The sequence below is a fragment of the Myripristis murdjan genome, chromosome 12 (genome assembly GCF_902150065.1).
Source record: "Myripristis murdjan chromosome 12, fMyrMur1.1, whole genome shotgun sequence".
Taxonomy (NCBI): domain Eukaryota; kingdom Metazoa; phylum Chordata; class Actinopteri; order Holocentriformes; family Holocentridae; genus Myripristis; species Myripristis murdjan.
Window position 1 is genome coordinate 22,842,774 of NC_043991.1, and position 19,232 is coordinate 22,862,005.

At 39.9% G+C, this 19,232-nt stretch overlaps 1 protein-coding gene across 1 annotated transcript in view; it reads right to left on the reverse strand.

Moving 5' to 3' along the window:
* brinp1 (bone morphogenetic protein/retinoic acid inducible neural-specific 1) overlaps positions 1–18,246 on the reverse strand; it is a 105,323-nt gene extending 87,077 nt beyond the window's left edge. Inside the window, exons 1-2 of the mRNA XM_030066160.1 lie at positions 17,615–18,246; positions 11,583–11,773 (exon numbers count right to left, since the gene is read on the reverse strand). Coding sequence (XP_029922020.1) covers positions 11,583–11,773; positions 17,615–17,661 — 238 coding nt within the window. The 5' untranslated portion in view covers positions 17,662–18,246. The remainder of the gene's footprint in view (positions 1–11,582; positions 11,774–17,614) is intronic.
* Positions 18,247–19,232: the final 986 nt, after the last annotated feature.

The following is a 19,232-nucleotide window of genomic DNA, read 5'->3' on the forward strand; positions in this document are numbered from 1 at the left end:
CTCTTGACATCTCTGCTCTGCATAAATCTAGGTCTGTCCCAGTGGTTAATAAATCCCCATGGATAAATCGTAGCATCCGGCACCAAAGAAGGGAATATAGAGAGGCCGAGCACAGATATTAAAAAAAAAAAAATCTAAACTCCATGCTCACTACCCTCATAAGGGAGATTTATAACTTGAGCTAAATCAAAATGTTAAAGTTGTGAGAGCCACATAGCTCTCTGGCTTGACTACTAATAAGAACAATCCAAATTTTGGGATAACACTATTAACCAACTGGTGAATCTTAAAAAAAAAAAAAAAAAAAAAAAAATCTTGTGTCATCATCTCATGGCTGAGATGTGAATTTGTGTAACTTTCTTCACTGGTAAGATCAATAGTCTCAGATCCAGTCTTAACTTCTTGGTTTTATGCTCTGTCACAGATAACCATTCAGTTTTATTGTTTAAATTTACCCACATTTCTTTGCAGTTTCTAATAGATACAAGAACTCATATGTGCATCTATCAATCCCTGTGATATAATCTCTACAAAATTTCCTCTCAGTCATAGGACCCATCCTTCTTCATTATCAATCAATCATTTACACATCTAGCTATGGACCAGATTCTTTTGAAAATTCAAGTATCCAACTACTTCTTAAAAACTCTATCTGGATTCAATTCAGAAAATCTTAGGTCCATGTCAAAATTACCATTTATATTTAAATTCCTTGAGAAAGTGCTTGCGGATCAACTTCTGAAGCTTGTTCATGGTCAAAAATATTTAGGATAATTTCAGCCTGACTGACCGCAATAAACACAGGACAGAGACTGCACTGCCACAAGCTACCAATGACATTCTCATGTGTGCAGATAAAAGGGACACCTTAGTTTTAGTTTTACAGTTTAACTACTGGATTTGATGCCACTGATCAAACCATTTTAATTGAAAGAACGCAAAACTCGGTTGAAATTTCTGGCACTGCTTTTAGCTACTTTTATTTATCCCTATCCAAAAATATCTTAATGTTTTTATTAATTATTAGGCTTTGTGTTCTCCAGCTCCTCTTTTATGCGGAGGCCCCAGGGGTCTATCCTTGGTCCACTCTTCTTCTCCTTGTATACAGTATGCTTCCATTGGGTCACCTGTTTCATCTTTGTCCTGATATCCCCTGCTATTGCTATGCTAATGATACACAGCTCTATTTTTCCACTAAACCTGACGATGTGAATTACCTTTTTTACTCTTAATTAATACCTAATTGCTATTAAGAATTGGATATCTTTAAATTTTCCCCACCTCAACCTAAAAAAACTGAAGATCCATGCTATCAGCATAGATTTTCTCATCATTTACCATCTCAGAAGTGCTAGTTCCTTATTCCACCAGTTGGGAACTTATATCCCCTAATCTTGGGGTTTTACCTGTTCCACTTTCTAATCTAAAAACAAAGGGCAATTGAGCATTTGAAGTTTTAGACTCTGCTAATTGGAATAGTCTCTCACAATCTGTTAGATCTGCCAAATCCAATAGCTGTTTTAAGCAACGCCTGAAGACACTTTTTTATAAGTTGGCATTTTTATGAGGTTTTATTTCCTGTTTTTATCGACCAAATCTTTAAGAACACAGACTAAAACTTCAACCAGTAACTGTACCACTGCCTCTACTCCAGTACTATTTCTATTGGTTCTACTGCTATTTATCTCAAGAGTAAGAATAAGGCACTTTTTGTCATTTTAGGCATACAATGAAATTATGTTTGGTAACTCTCAGAGACCAGAAGCAGAAGGAGAAAAACAAAAAACAAACAAAATACAAAAAACAAAACAAAACAAAACAAAACAAAACAAAACAAAACAAAACAAAAGATAAGATAAAAACAAGATGATATCTATATATAATAAGTAAAGGCACTTGGATAAGTTTCAAGTTTAAAACTTAAGACTTGAAATAATAATAAAAAAGGGCACTTGATGAGGCAGGTAAACAGTTACAGTGCAGATAGTGCAGATAGTGCAGTATAAAAGGGTTGTGTTAAAGAAGAGCAATACTAAAAACAATACCAAGACCTAAACATAGAAGTTGTGTCCTCTATCTGTATCTAATGCATAAACACTATTATACATAGCAAGAAACAGTGCAGTGTAGCAGAGTTTGCACAGTGAATGAGGAACTTGTTATTACAACAATATGAAGAATGTTATCTTACAGATGTAATATGCATTTGTATGTAATAAAGTATTGTAGTGCATTTGCAGTGGTTAGGGGATGGGGGCTGTGGAGTTGGGGTGGGAGGTGCGGTGGATTTATGGGAAGACTGACTTGGTAATATTTACAGCCTTCAGTCCTCAGCCTTATATCTATGGGGTGGTGGGGGGTGGCGGGAACAGCTCTGGGGAAGAAGCTGCTCTTCAGTCTGTTAGTTCAGGCTGTGATTGCTCTATATCTCGTCCCCAATGGCAAGGGGACAAACCGACTGTGACCTGGGTGTGTTGGGTCCCTATTACTGTTGCTAGCCGTCTTGTATAGATGGCTAGTATGCACTGTATCCATGTTTGGGAGTACAGTTCCTACAATCGTCTGTGCCATTTTTCCCACCCGGGCCAAGTCTTTTTAGTTCTTGGCAGTGCAGCCATGGGTGGACTGGCCATCGGGCACACCGGGCATTTGCCCGGTGGGCCGATGTGCTACGTGGGCCGACAGTCCCCCGATACTTTTTTTTTTTTTTAATTATTATTTAACTAGCTGACCTGCCCATACAACCAGTAGATCAGCGGCCCGATTGACACTGGGCTGGCCCAATCACATTGCTAAACAACCCCTTTTGCGTAGTTTGGTCCCGCCTGCATAATGATTTCGCCAAATAAAGTCATTGCAAGAGTTTGTTTACTAACCACCGGGCCGGCCCTTTAGACACGCTGCTCTGCGGCCCATTGGTTATTTTTCTTCACTGACACGGGGCTGGCCCAATCATATCACGAGCCTTTGGCTCGGTGCGCCGGTGTGCAGTGCAACGCGGGGCGAACATTATCTCATAGGATCTACTGAAATGGAGAGGAAACGCAAAAGTGGCGCAGAGAAACTGTGAGAAAAAAAGCGGCTGTCAATTTTCAAACGGATCGGACTTTTTCACTTTCGGAGTTTTTCGTAATTTATCAGCATGAATAAAGTATGAGCCCAAACTATGTGAAAGGGGCATAATCCCGATGACAGAGCGGGTAGTGTCTCCGTCTTCCATGCTGGAGTTCAGGGGTTCAATTCCCCCAGACAAGTGTGCGCTTTTACTTTAGTACCTCATTTTGTTGTTAACCATGAGAGTGAAGTGATTCTTATTATTCTGCCTATCATTGGCTAGATGACACACACAGTGGCATTTAGGGCTTCTGTAATTTTCATTTCTGTACTCTTAGTGAATTTGTTTTGTAACCCACGTGCTAAATTATTATTATCATTATTATTATTGTTATTATTATTTTGCCTTTTTTAATGCCTTGTTCTAACTTTATGGGTAGATATATATACCAATCGAATCAGATTCAGATTTAAACACGGATTTGTGTGGTATACTTTGTCACTATGACCTTCCTATGTGCAGTCTGGGCTCATTTTCCATTCATGCTGATAGGCACCTGCACTTACTAATCTGAAGTAGATGCCCAAAAGGTGTTGGCCCGTTGTGGCCTGTTCAATAGAATAAAAAAGTTCCAATTCATCTATTGTATTTTATTGTTCCACTATAGTACTATAGGCCAGTATGACTGGGGCAGCCAAGTAATTTGACATATTTGAACAATTTTTTTTAAAAAGTAACGTAATAGTTGATTTTCCTGGTAATTAATTACTTTGACAATGATGTAACTCAGTTACTTTTTAGTAGAAGTAACTAGTAACTATAATTAATTACTTTTTCAAAGTAACATGCCCAACACTGCTGATGACAGCTAACTAATTGCATGGCATTATGGCTTTAAAGAGTTGCACAGTTGGTATACACATTTAAGAGAGCAAAAAGACCGGAAAGGTGTGCGTTATCGAATGTGGTGGGCCGGTCTGGTCCAAAATGCCCGGGCCGATTTTTTGTCCCAGTCCGCCCCTGAGTGCAGCTGTCATAAAAAAACAATGGCACAGTAACTCACATACACACAGGCATACAATCACTACCCCCATAAATGCCCCACCAACTCTTTCAACTACTACTTCATGCAATCTCCAATGAATCAAACATTAGAAAATGCACTCAACAACTACTGTTTCTCAAACTGCATGGTGAGGCAGACTTCCTGAAATTGGTGGCCAGTGAGCATGCGTAGCAAACCTCAAAGCGTAATGTGATAAAAACTCCTTGTAGACCCGGCACACTCAATGCCAGAGTGCATATAAAGACAAAGAAATGATGCTGTGGCTTGGATGGCAACAGTAAACAGTGCAGTACAATGACAAGTGAATATTCATCTATCTGGATTACACAGCTGACATCATGGATCAGCAGAGCGGGTCTTGCAAAGTGATGCAAGCCCTGATGGAGATGAAACTTCCCCAAATATTTACATTCAGCATAACAATCAGACTGAAGCCTTAAAGGGATGGTAAAACCCAGTTAAAAAGTGGATTTTATTATCTACTCTCGAATACTTTCTTCATCATCCAGAAAGAGTTCCTAAAAGTCAATGATTTTAATAAAATGGAGCTTTAAGGATTACATTTCGTACAGCAATAAATTTCAGTTTGGCTTGGTGGACTTTAGTTCCCCTTGTGGGGTAACAATATTGTCACGACCCTGGTAAGACCAATCAGCTGTCCAACAAAGCAGAAAATATCCTGCTTCTTGGAACCTGAATTAGCTACAGGTCTTACTAGCAGTGCAATAATAAGTGAGCAAATATTTTCATGGCCAACACTGCTGTAGGGATCACTTGCTAAAAATGCACATTTTAGATGGTTGTAGTAGTAGAGCTGGTGTGTCCACATCCACAAAAGTCCAGGTCCAATGCCACTGCTATCTAAAGCTCTATATCAGATTCAAGGTTTTCGCTTGCCTTTGCATCTTTTGATAGCGATACACTGGTAAAATAATCCAAGGTAAAATGGTGGATTTACATCCAGGAACAGCACAAAACTGGCATGCTGTGCTGCTGAGCTTGCAGTTGCTGTTACTCACTACCGTTTGATGAGCTTAGTGCTGGAGACAGCAAGTGCAGCTGAAGGCTGTCAGTCAAACGGAGGACGGAGTAATAAAAAACGAGGTTATGTTCCGATTGGATCCCCCCCACTCTTAGTGACTGTGAAAGCTGCTTTTCAGCCCCTCCCCAGTAAAACTGCTTGTTTGACTCAGGAGAAATCAACTGATAAGCCTCTCTGCATAATAAGGACTTTGGATTCTCACAGTTTCATGTTGGCTTTACATCCAGTGATGGCAATAATACTTTTACCAAAAAAGAACATATTTTAGTGCTCCATCCCTTTAACCTCATCAGGGAAAATGGCAAAAATTAATGGATGAACTGAAAATACTGCATGAACGGCAACCCGCAGATATTAAATCATCCTCTCTCATCCTTCTCCCCTCTCACCACAATTGGTAACATCCAAAACCCAACTAATAACTTCATAACCAAACCCCATCTTGCACAGCTACAAGTAAACATTCCTCAGACTTTGGTGGCAAAAAGAGTGATTGAAAAGACATGATTTAGATTTTATTCTTGCATTCTGTTTTTTACATGTAATATAACAGTTATAGTCATTATTATTATAACTCAGGTTGTGTTGGACATAACTACTAATGTGAAATATCATCTGACAACATAAATCAAGTCTGGATCTCTTATGCATAAAAGTCACCCTTCTCAGTTAAATCTAGAGGCACTGCTGTATGTATGTGTAAAAATGTCCTCTTTCAGTGTGATTGACTAGTATATTGACTCTCTTCCAGCCTCTCTGACTGTATATGACCCAAATGTCAGTGACCCACTTTTCTATCATAAAGTGTTTGATCTTTTCCCAGACTCTCATGGCCAATGTATACTTCTGCATCATAATGCCTCTGCAGCTATTCCACTGGCATCTGTACTCCTGTGTAGTCAAGGGCATAAGAACTGCAGGGGACTACACTTGTCCCCTCCCATAATTACACAGGGAAAAAATCTGACCTTTTATTTTGAAATTTAACAGACACTCTGGCTTTTATTTTGGATAAGAAACATTGCTACGCTGCATTAATTTAAACTGACGCTGCACAGTGCTCATATATCGACAAAGAAAAGTAAACTGCAAAGGTCACCTGGTGTCTGTGGTTCTGTAGGTAAAACTGGCTAGCTTTCCCCTCATCATAATGTTTGTACGATGGACCCTCCATTTGCCGCAATATTGTTTGGTTATCTAAAGTATTAAAATTACTTTTGGTAGCCTTAGGGCTGTTCATCACTCACCTGGGTTGCCAAGTCCAGTAGGCAATAGCCTAAATGAAAAATACAGAAAGTGTTGAAATTGCAAGAGTAGCCTTGTGTGCTACAATGTTGAAACACTCACTGAGGGAGTATTTAGGAAATATGCAGCTTAGTGAATTCCTGGAGACTACCAGCAGTTGGGGCAGGTTGTGATTCCACACTTTTGTAAACCTTGGAAATGGTTATGTAAGGTCAAATAATTTCCTCTGAATCCTCCAAAAAAAAAAAAAAAAAAAAGTTGCAACATTAACAACTAAGGGAGACTAAGGATATACTTCCTGTCATTCTCACACTCTGGCACGGATTGATTACAGTGAGATATTAGATTTGAAATATGAATATAATTATATTCTTAGTGGCAAGATCAACATCCTCCTACTCAAGCTTAAATAGAAAATTTTGAGCTTGGAGATAAGGCAGAGAGGCTGTTGGCCAGACAAAAGGAGCACAAGCAATCATGTAATTCATAAAACCAGTTCCAAAAAAAAGTGTTCCCACTGATAATCTAAAACATATTAACAAATTCTTTAGAGAATTCTATTAAGAACTCTACGCAACCAAATCTGAGGCTACAAGTTATGACTTTGCCAGTTTGTTTTTGTTTTTTGTTTTTTTGTTTTTTTTAATTCCCTCAATATGCCTAAACTGGATGAAGCATCTAGAATAGTACTTAACTCACCATTTTCTCACAGTGAGCTTATTAAGGCAATCAAAATCTCTGCCTCTGGCACAGTGCCTGGCCCTGAAGATTTTGGCAGTAAATTCTTGAAGGCATTTCATAAAGTTCTTACATCAGCCGTGCTTAGAATGATAGATCGACTCTATTGAAAATGGGCTCCCAAAATCCCTGCATGAGGCAAAGATATGTTTTCTTGCTGAAACGGGGCAAGAAAGAGACAACCCTGGTCAACAGACCTGTCACCCTGTTCAATTACATTACATTTTCAAAGGTACTTGGAAGGGCCCTTGAAAATATATCTGTCTGCGACACCCTTGATAGGCAAGCGGTGGAAAGCGGAGGACATTTCACCCCAGTTCTGAAACCTCCTTTGTCTGCCACACTTTATTCCACCTTTGACCTTTTTTTTTTTTACCTATCTATTTATATACACACACACACACACACACACACACACATATACAGTATATGTTCAGTGCGAATGAATTCGCACTGACTATTTACTAATTTCGGCTGTCATATGTTTGTAATGGACTTTGCACTGATTGCTGTGGGATGCCATATGCTTGCAATGGACCTATAATACCTTAGCAACTACCAAGTACATCCTAGCAAACATTTGGTGCAGCCTTACAGTCACATATTTTCACTGAACCTTTTGGTGTCTGAACACCAACAATAGAAATCAGATGCATCGCATTGTGAATGCAGCCAGCAGGTTGAAATGTGCTCCTCTGTTTCCACCGATGGGATCCTTTGACCAGCAGGAGCTGCGTCAGGCTACTAGGCAGCACTGATCACCCCCTTCACTCTGAATTCAGGTCTTTCCCCTCTGGCTGCAGATTAAGGGTAGCCTAGTCTTGGTGCAATGGGACAAAAAAAAAAAAAAGTTTGCTCTGTTAGGAAGCAGGGGCTGTATTGGCCGATTGGTCGGTCAGCAATTAGATCCATAGGGCCATGGTTACAGAAGTCATGTTTTCTGCCCACCTGTACATATCTATGTTGTTTCATTTTTTTTTTTTTTGTTCTTTTCTTGTTCATGTGTTTATTTCTGTTGTGTAATTTATTATTTGCTTCTGATTCTGATTCTAAACCGCAATTTCCCCCTGTTGAATGGACTGACCTTTCCAACATGCTGATCCAATTTCTAGACATCCCCAGTCTTGATGCTTCCTTTCCAGCACACTAAAGAACAGGGTGCTGGCCACCCTTTTGGAGGGGTCTAGAGGGTGGACAGGAAGCGGGGACAGGACAGTCCCCTGAGCAGATCCTGTGACACTCTGCAGACTATTCGGCATACTGCTCCACAGGTGGACAGACTGCAGCCTGTCATGCAGATTTCCTGATGCCCTGACATCGCTGCATTGCAGATTGATAGCCTAATCATGTTTAACCATTCAATCAGATATCCCTGTGCTGCATTTCTACATAATTATTCATAATGATATTGATTCATAAGACTAATATATGACGAGTGATTTCCATATTTGCTCTTCAACAGGTGCAGCAACTGAGTCCAATGTTTTTAATTTTTCAGCATATGGATTGATGATTAATTTATTTTTTACAATACGTTAATATTATTATTATAAAAAATAAATTGATCATGTCATAAAATAAATAAATAAATAAATAAATAAAGAGTTGCCCCCACGGCCCTTGTGAGGATAAGCGGTTTAGAAGATGAATGAATGAATGAATGAACGAATGAATGAAAATAAAAGTTGCTGATAAATCTGGATCTGTGTTCTGTAGAGGCTAATTGAAGTGATTTTTCTTTCAGGCTGGATGGTAAAATTCTAGGCATGCAACTTCTAACCCCATTAAACATTAGATGCTGGTTACCATGCTGGCCTTACATTTATTTCTGTTGGTAACTATGCAACTCATCATTGTATCTTTTATTTTTGAAAATAAACAAATAGTTTAATAAGAGAATCTAATTATTCACTGTAAAGCAATTACAATTTAAGTGTTTGTTTGTTGAGAACTTGTGGGACTTTTAACGGTGATATTAAGCTTTAAATAAACATAAACCTTAAATCACCACACTGTTGGTTTGCAGTGTCAGAGCTTAGTAAACTGCATTGTTCTACAAAGTCCAAAAGTTAATTCTGACAAAGTACAAAACACATTTAGATTGTGTTCCCTTCATACTTGAAATGAACCACAAACCATGTTAAAGGCTGATTCATTGTTATCACCAAAGTATTTTAATAATTTAAATTTAAATCCTGTGCATTTTTAATGTAAATGTTTTTGACTTTGATAATTCCACTTCTTCTTATTTATTTATTTTCAATTTTCTGGCTACATTTATCTTTGTTTCTTTTTCTTTTCTTTTCCTTCCTTCCTCCCTCCCTCTCTCTCTCTCTCTCTCTCTCTCTCTCTCTCTCTCTTTCACCTTACCTGTTATTACTTTGGCACTATCATAAATTAGTCTTTCTCTCAATTGCTACCTGAGGATGAAATAAAGGTTTGAATGAATGAAGAAATGAATTTGTGCAAATGAGTGTAATCTATGTAAGTTGTTCAGCAAATTCAGTATCTGTGTTGAAGTGTGATCATTTTACAGCCGGGTTCATGTGCCATTTGGGAATAATAAAATGAATGAAAAAGGAATTGGCTTTTAATTATGAATAAACGAAATTCATACTCAAAAATTCTATCCGCAATTAGTAGAGGGGATAAGACCTTGGAATTGCTGTATGCAAATGTTAAGCAGGCGCACAGTGCCGCTGCCCTTCACTGTCTGATGCAGCTCTCTCCTGTATACAAGCCTGTTGTTAGGAGACAGTCCATCACCTGCAGCACTGTGCAGCAGTGGACGGTGGGGGCAGAGGAGGCCCTGAAGGACTGTTGAAGGATGACTGATTGGGAGCTCTTTCAGGAAGACCACGGGGGCGACACTAAGGGTCTCGCTCACTGTGAAACAGACTATATCAGTTTTTTGAGGACAGTGTTGTCCCCACCAAGAGGATCGGCTGCTTCCTCAACAACAAGGCTTGGATCAAAGCCCTGCTGAACAGCTTTCACGACAGGCCACACTGAGGATGCCAAGGAGGAAATCCAGAGGGAACTACAGAGGCAGTTGAGACGGACTAAAGTCTACTACAAGAACAGGATTGAGGGGAAGCTGCAGCACAACAGTCTGAGAGAAGTGTGTGTGGCGGTGAGGAGCATTACTGGTCTGTAAGGTTATGAGGAGCTGTGGAAGGGATGTTGGGACGCACCAACAAGTTAACCCAGTTTGTCACCAACACCGGCTGAACCTTCCTCCACCTTCCACACAGCATCACCACCACCCCCATGACGTGGAGGTCAGGATCAACTGAACACTTCATAGTGTGGTGCAACAGCAACCACCTCCAGCTCAACATTGGGAAAATGGACAGTGAAAAGATGGACGGTTGGACAACACTAAGGCCGTCTACTGGAAAGGATGGAGCAGACTGTCCTTCATGAGGAGGTTCAGGTCCTTTAATGGGTCTGTAGTGGCCACTGTTATCTAAGCTGGTGAGCAAGGCCGGCTCTGCGGTGGGAATGGAACTGGAGAGTGTTGAGACAGTGATGAAGAAGAGGATGAAAGGGAAGCTGAAAGCTATCGCGGACAACCCCTCTCATTTTCTCGATGCCGAGGTGACACAGCGCTGGAGCACGTTCAGCCACAGACTCATTGAGCCACACGCCTAAAGCGCTTGAGAGACTCTTTCGTGCCATCAGTCATCAGATTCCACAATGCCACGGCACCCAGTGCCTCCCACTGCACTAACTGAGACTCACAACCACTCACCAGTCACAGTTAAGCTGTCACCCCCAGTAGGACCAGCATACACAGCTATTGCACATCATGTATATACACACAGACATTGTTACTATTATACCTATTTTATCTGATTTTTCTTTTTTACTCACTTTTTGATGTATAGGTTTTAAGGAAAATTCTTTCTTGATGTCAGCTACATTTTCTCTTGCTGCTGTGTCAGTTTGAATTCAATAAAGGTGCATGTTATCTTATCATGTCTTATCTTATCTCATCTGGTAGATTAGTACCTGTTACTACACATGACTGGATGCTGTGCATTTCTGCCATATCGTGCTTGGTTTGCTATAATTTTTCAACCTATCTGGAGAATGAATAGCATGTATCCAAAACAATTCAGGCCACAGAGTCTTGACCAGCTGAAAAAATATCTGCATTTTGGGGAAACTGCACTCAATAATGCAATTCCCCAAAAGAACATTATGATGAAAGACCAGTTGTGCTATTAAAAATTAACGGCTAGACTTAGTCTCAGTCTCACTCTAGGAAATCCTTTTTAAAAAGTAACCTCTCAAACCTTTGAAAACCTTGCTCCCCACCCTATCCCATAAAATACTTGCATAGAGGTGAATGTAAACAAAATACCATTGGCATGTAAAACAGCATGTTAAAAATGTGAAAGAAAAACAAGTAAAACCAGTGAAACTCTTACCTCCCAGGGTGGCTGAGATGAGGATATGGGTTCCATACTTCTTAATAATGGTGTCAATAAACTGTTGAGTGGTGGGTCTACGGCCCAGTGAACGGACGCTGCGCTGGAACTCAGGCATGAGTGGCACGCGGTTCCGGATCAGGTCCCTCCTCTCAATCGCTGTGTTCCTCACCTTCCAACGTGCAAATTCCCTGGCAATTAAAGAGAAGAATAACTGCTCACACCAGTAAACATGACTTATTTCATAGTGTGGTATCCAAAACATTAAAAAGCCAGACTTTACTTCATCCAGTGCAACAGTGGGTGCATTGCATGAAATAATATGGTACTGTAGCGAACCCAGGAGCACGCTTCCACAAGTTTCCAGAAATATTATGTTGTTTAGTCTAACACTCTGTATGTGTAAAAGAACACACACACATACACACACACATACACTGCCAATGGATGCACCAAAAAAAAAGAAAACACATGCCAGCTGTGTGTTTCCTCTGTGTGGCCTCAGCTAATTTGAGCCTATCCAATGTTGGATCCGCTCTCCAAGTTTAACATCTGAACCAATACTGTTTCACCAAAGTCCATTGGGGCTGCATAATGGACCAGCGTATCTAAAAAAAAAAAAAACAAGTATGGAATTATATTTAACCAGATGTAGGACTTGTTAAACTGTATCTCATTATAGCTCATTGTATTTGACTGCAGCAGTAGAAATATTCCACATTGTCAAAATGATCTCTAAAATGTTTGAGCTGATGTTCATGATGTTTGCCCCTGAGCCCACTGAGACTCACATCATCACATCAAATCACCATCACCTCCACTGACAGATATCACTATCTCTCTACGGGCTAGAGAGACATAATCGGCTTACTATAAAATCAGTTAACACTGCCCTAAGGATAAAAATGCCAGCAAGCTTTTCTTCAGCTGTCTTAAATGCAAATGAAGACACTATTATCTTATCAGTGGTTAATGCCAAATCTATCCAAGGGGCTAAGTTACTTAATGCACTGTGAGAAAACATGGTACTATATATACCTTTTGTCAATTACCAAAAAAAAAAAAAAAAAAAAGTGCCCTTGCTTATTCCCTCACACTTTAACTAACATTAGTGACTGATCAGCATCAAACCCACAGCTCATTACCATGGACGAGCATCTTCAATCTGTCCATGCTAGCATCTAAAATTCCATCTATCCATCCATGCATCAATTTTACTCAGCATATTCAGAGCCAGGTTGTGGTGGAAGCTCGAGGTTCCCTGGGAAAGTCCATAACAGCTGGATATGCCCAGATACTATCATTACTACTACTACTACTACTACTACTAATAATAATAATAATAATAATGATAATAACAAAAATAACTTTACTTATATAACACCTTTCCAAACACAGTGCTTACAAAGTGCTTCACAAGCGAGGGATAGGATAAAAATGAGCAGAATCAATAAAATACACAATCGCAGATAATCAATAAATGAAACAGATAAAAGATTTTTTTAAAAAAAAAACAATAGAAGTAACACATAAAACAATAAAGTGTGTAAAAGATAAACTGGCTAAGAAAAAAGAAAAAGAAGAGATTTAAAAGAGCACAGAGGATTTTCTGATCTAAATTCCTCGTGTACGCTATTCCAAAGGGTTGCAGCCCTGAAAGCAAAAGCTCTGCCACCCTTGATCTTCAACCTTGACTTGGGAATAGCTAACAGGGCCTTATCTGAGGATCTCAAGGTACGGGCTGGCAAATAATGATTTAGGAGCTCAGAGCAATTCCATGCAGGGTCTTAAAAATCAAGACTAAACTTTTAAAATCCATTCCAAAAATGGCAACGAGTGCAGGGAAGCTAAAATCGGGGAGGTGCAATCATGCTTTTGCAATTTGGATAAAAGCCTGGTTGCTGTGTTTTGTAAACCCTAAAACTTTGCATTCAAGTTTTGGCCAAGGCATGTTAAAACCGCATTACAATAGTCAGAATGAGAGGTGATAAAATAATGAATAACTGAATAACATCAGTAAGTTCTTAGAGATCGCTAAAAGTAATAAAAGATCTGATTCTTGAGATATTTCTCAAGTGGGAAAAACATGACTGCACTAGCTTTTTAACATAGAGTGAGGTTCTGGTCTAAAATAACATCAAGTATCGTAGCAGCCGGGACAGCATGCTGAGCTTAAGTGCCAAGAGCAAGAGTGAAAGTTGTAGCGTGATGTGTTTGACTTCATTTGCCTTACTTGACATCACTCGTCCTGCAACGTGACACATTCGTGCACACTGTGAGGTCGATGCTGAAACGATATATCATTTTGCCCTAATAACAACCACCCTGCACTTGCCTGTAAACCACCTAAATGCATGTTGGAGGTCACAGCCTGATGACGCCAACAAGATATAAGTCATCTGCACAAAGTAGAGATGCAACCCTGAACTCACCATACTGGACATTCTCTAATAGAGTGGTGGGGAACCTCTGGCCTCTGGGCTGTACACGGCCCACAAGATGGTTAGATCTGGCCCATGAGGCAATTCATAAATACGAAAAAAGCAACTCAAAAATGCTCTACACAGCAATTTGAGATGAAATAAAATAGTAGACAAATCCTTCTGGGTGGTCCATTCCAGCTGCATGCCAGTCACAGAAAAAGAGAATAGATGCCGAAAAAGAGAATAGATGCCGAAACAGGGCCAGGGTAAACATTATGGTATGTTTGATCACTTACATGCATCACGGTGAATGTCAAGAAGAGAAAAGTAGATGTGGAATGTTGCGCTTTCCAAAAGAAATGGTCAAATTATTTCTTTGTTGAAGGAAAAGGCGAGCCAGTGTACCTAGTTTGTGGGGATGCACTCACAGAAGGAGTGCCTTGTCGCCACTACAGAGTCACTAGCGCCGGACAAAGTAAAATTGTTCCACATTGTCAGTTTGTCTCGAAAAACCATTTGCAGAGCAGACTGCTGATAAAGCACCAGATACTGAAAAAACTCTGAAGGAGTTCAGAGGAGACACGCGCTGCATTTTGCATCTCTGTTTGGGACAACGTACTACGGTGAGCAGTTCTCTCCAAAACGGACTCTTGCCAAGTCTCGGTTCAACTCAAGACTGACTGACTCAAACTTGGAAAAACCAGCTGCGAATATCACCGTCATCATCATCATCATCATCATCACCACCATCTGAAACCAGATGCCTTGCCAAAGAGAAACAGTTCCAGCCATCAAATCAATATGATTATCTTATATCTTCTTGATTGCAAACAATATCAAAGTTACTGATAAAATTCTCTTTCAAAAATGCTCATACTGATGGAGGCATAGTCACAGCGCTGCACAGCAAAGCACCACGGCTAGAACACAAAGGAACAGGCTACACAACCTGACAAAGCTAATTTTAAGCAGAAAAAGAAGACTATCTAATTTTATTGTGATACTCTTCGAAATATAAACATTCCCAAAATAATAGTCATCAGGGCAACATCCCCCACCAGCTACTGAAAATCAGTGGACAAATAGCTTGGTACATGGGATTAAATTTGTTGGCATGCAGCTGGGCTGATATACTTAGGAAATAGTTATGAAACAGCTTAGATTTTGAGATTTCTCCGTCTTTGTAAACCAGGTTTGCACAACTAATTCAGCATGTGTGGCTCATCTGTAAAACATGAAAAAGGATTTTTGATAAACTGGCTCATTTTGGAGGAGATTTCACCATGCGCTAATTTAATTGGAAAATGGGATGTTCATATCATCCTATCTTGTTACCGACGGAAACAGAGGCATTTCTGTCTCCATGTGGATTGTGCATTCTCAAACAAAACTGTCAAACCTATATGCATGTTGATCAGCTATCAGTGCTTGATGTGCCTACAATGTTTTTATTTATTTTTTTATTTATTTATGCAATATGTTCACATTCTCTTCTCATGCATATGCACACACACACACACACACACACACACACACACACACACACATTCAGATGGAATGGTGGAATATCTAAGATTGGCAATTTTGCCTCTCTCAGCTTTTGAAAAGCTCTATATAATTACCACTCCTCAAGCTGCTGGGAACAAATGCATGCAAATTGCATTGTGCCTGTTTGTGCATCAACAATCTCAAGGTAAAGTGGGCTACATAATAAGCTATATTAAGGCTCCATGTGAAATTGCTCATGATGAGATTTTGTTGCTATCGTTTGTGTACAGTATGTCTATGAGTGAGTGAGTGTGTGTGTGTGTGTGTGTGTGTGTGTGTGTGTGTGCATTTATTTTGAATAGCCTATGTTCAGTAGGTATACCTTATCACCTAAACGCTAAGACCATTTTCATAGGCTAATCATGCCTAATGTAGCTAATTATGAGCCATGATTAGCTCATGCATGCAGGAAGCCAAGCTCTCCAACATTACTTTGTTTTGCATTGAGCATCATAATTTGCCAATATGAAGTGAAGGAAAATCAAGGTTTAAAATGAGACATTGATTTGTAAATAATCCATTTGTAAATAATCCAGCTATTGTGATTTTTTTTTCACTCTCAGACACACTGGAAGACATCATTCTGCAAGCAATTAGACAGAGGGTGTGTGTGTGTGTTTGGGACTTCTTTCATAAAAGCCCATTTGTTACCCCCTATCTAAATTGCTTGTCCATATGCATGCATCAGTTTAATTTGTTTGGCTTGTGCGATCCTGTCCTGGGACTGATGACTGATGCTGTTGTGTATGTCTAACTGCAGGCCTGTGTGTGTACACTTGAAGACAAAATCAGTGCTAAGGAGGAAACAAAAGCCCTTTTTTTTCCCTTCGAATTTCAGCTTTGTTTGATAGTGACAGTAGAGAGAAACAGCAATGGCAGGGGTGAGAGAGAGGTGGCGACATGCAGCAAAGGGCCTGGGGCAGATCCAAACACATCCAGCAGCGGCAAGGACCCAGACCTGCATGCGCTCCACCAGGTAAGCCACCATGGTACCCCACTGAAAAAACATGTCTAACATATTAGACTTAAAGGATGACGACAATGTGTGGCGAGCTCTGGACTACAGGCCAGGTGAAAGAAGGCGAACTCTCTCCTTGGCCCATCGTACCCAGGAATCTGTTACTTTAGCATTGACAGCTGTACTTTGAGAAACTTTAAGATTAGTCATGTTACATTTTGTGAAACAAGACATCATTTCATGGAATAAGACACATTTGGTTGATTTGGTTTGGCTACAACAGAGCCAAAGAGGTGGATGCCTTGAAACGATGTGGTGGTGTGGGCTTTTGTGTGGAGTATGACTTCCAGGACGGATACAAATGTCATAATGTCATAGACAAACACATGGATGGAATTCAGGGTTTGAAATTCTGACATTTAAATTCTGGGATTTTTTGTGTTTTTTACTTGTCATCTGCCACCTGAGACCTCTGTATGGGGAAAGAATGTGTCTTTTTTTCTTTGATCATCTTGTGAGCAACATATATTTATGTTCAGGAGTTAGGAGGCAATATATATCTATAGAGAGTCCAATAGCAAGACACCTATTCTTGATGATCATATAAAACAACATTTCTCAAACTTTTCACTTCACTGTGATGAGAAGCCTCAACAAAATGGCCTGCAAATACATAACTGCACACACACACACTTGCAACAGGCTGCCTCATTATGGCAAAGTCACACATAACATGTAAATCATAACACACACATCCAACAAGATACATACTGTTCTCTCTCTCTCTCTCTCTCTCTCGATTACATTCAGTTCAGATCAACTCTGAGGTGCTTTATTGGCATGACCAAACATTTACATTGCCAAAGCAACTTATATAAAAATACATTTGGAAAAATAAATACATGAATAAAGTCAGTATTAAACAAACAAACCACAAAAAACAGCCTAAAGCAATATGCAGATACATGCACACTCAGTTATTTATACAGGTAAATGTGATTTAAGTCTCTCTCTCCCTCTCCCTCTCCCTCTCCCTCTCTCTCACTCACACACACACATACACACACAAAAAGCTAAAAATTGAAGCAAAGTAAAGCGCTTACCCTTTCGGTGGGTGAGCCTGCATGTTTATTTGAGCAAAGCCGATCATGACAAGTTCCAGGGCAGTGAGTTTCAGATGCAGAACCAAAAGTTCAGCAGGGATTTTTTTTTTTTTTTTTTAAATTCTGATGTGAAAGTCTCATCAGGTGATAATTCCAACAACCTCTCCTGTCCATCACAGTCCTGATCCACAGGTATTTTCAGCTCACTTGCCCTAACACTCATGTCTAACATAAACAAGCAAATTGGCCGAATGAGCAACGTCCGTTAATTGTAATGAAAAGCACCTGTTCATTTGAGTGTGTTCTGTGAGTGCACTTCTCACATCGGCTGCCAAATCAACAATTAGACTCAACTCTTTGGCCAAAGGTAAACAAAGTTCTTCACCAATGGTACGGTGAAGAATGGTTACCAGATTTCACAATCAGCAGGCTTGTGTGGTAAAATGTGAAAGTCGAGTGCAAGTAAATCCCAAACTGAGATAATTTGGATCATGCTGCCTAGTAGCTATTTCCGATGCCTCTCTGACTCAGCTGTGGCAGCGGCGCTGGTAATGGTGGCTATCGACTCCTCCTCACTCACAACAGGTGTGCTGTTAGCTGGTTCTGTGCTGGCATCGCTCTTTTGACTCCTTTTGACTCCTTTCAACCATCACATACGGCTTAGGCTTTTGCTGTTGTTTTTTCTTTCATTTCACTCATTTTGAAGACTTGTACTCGTGTCACTGCGCCTACCTGATTTCTGAATTTTTGACTTAAGGGGCAGTGTAGAGCTTATGTGTTTGGCAGTGAAAATCCCTACCTTTGCCAAAGGGCAGCTGAGCAGCTGCTCTCCTCTGATGTCTCTGCTGATAACTACTGTTTTGTGATGTCTTCTGTACAAAAATAACAACTTGATGTGGCATCTTAACAAGAATCTTTGTGGTGTGTCGTGTTGTACTCATTAGCTCATGCTGTTACATTTGTTAACTAGTGATACGTGCAAAGCTGTGGAGATAGTGTTTCATCAGAACTAGCTATATATTGAGACTCCAGATGAATCCAGAATTGTTTGCTAAAGTATTAAGCAAACAGTGAAAAGGCAATAACAGCAATTGCTGTCCGGGGAAAATAACATCACAAAATATCCAACATCAGTAATAGTCTTTTATATAAACTCAAGGCAATGAGCCCTGTGTTACACAGTCTGTATCCGGCTACATAGCTACACGTTGGTATAAGGTGCACAAGGGAGCACTGCAATTTTATTTCCACATCTTCCACATTAACACTACATAGTTTTTCTTTATATCATTCCTTGACTTCCTTTGTGAGCTTTTCCCTGCATTGTGCCAGAGACAGACTTTAGCATTAGGCAAAGTTCAGCAACTGCATCAGGCCCCAAGTTACCAAGGGCAAGATGAACACCTCATAGAGTTATATTAGATCTATCTGTCTGTCTATCTGTCTTTCTTTAAAATTTCTGTGCTAGAGTGTCCTTAGAATTCTTAATCCGCAGATGAGAAGTAAGCTGGAGTAGTGTGGACCTGCCTCAATGTTTCAGCTTCCTCTGACTGCCGATGATGACAGAGCCCCTTCATGTTTTCCTTTCGATGATAAAGACAGCGATGACGATGTTGAT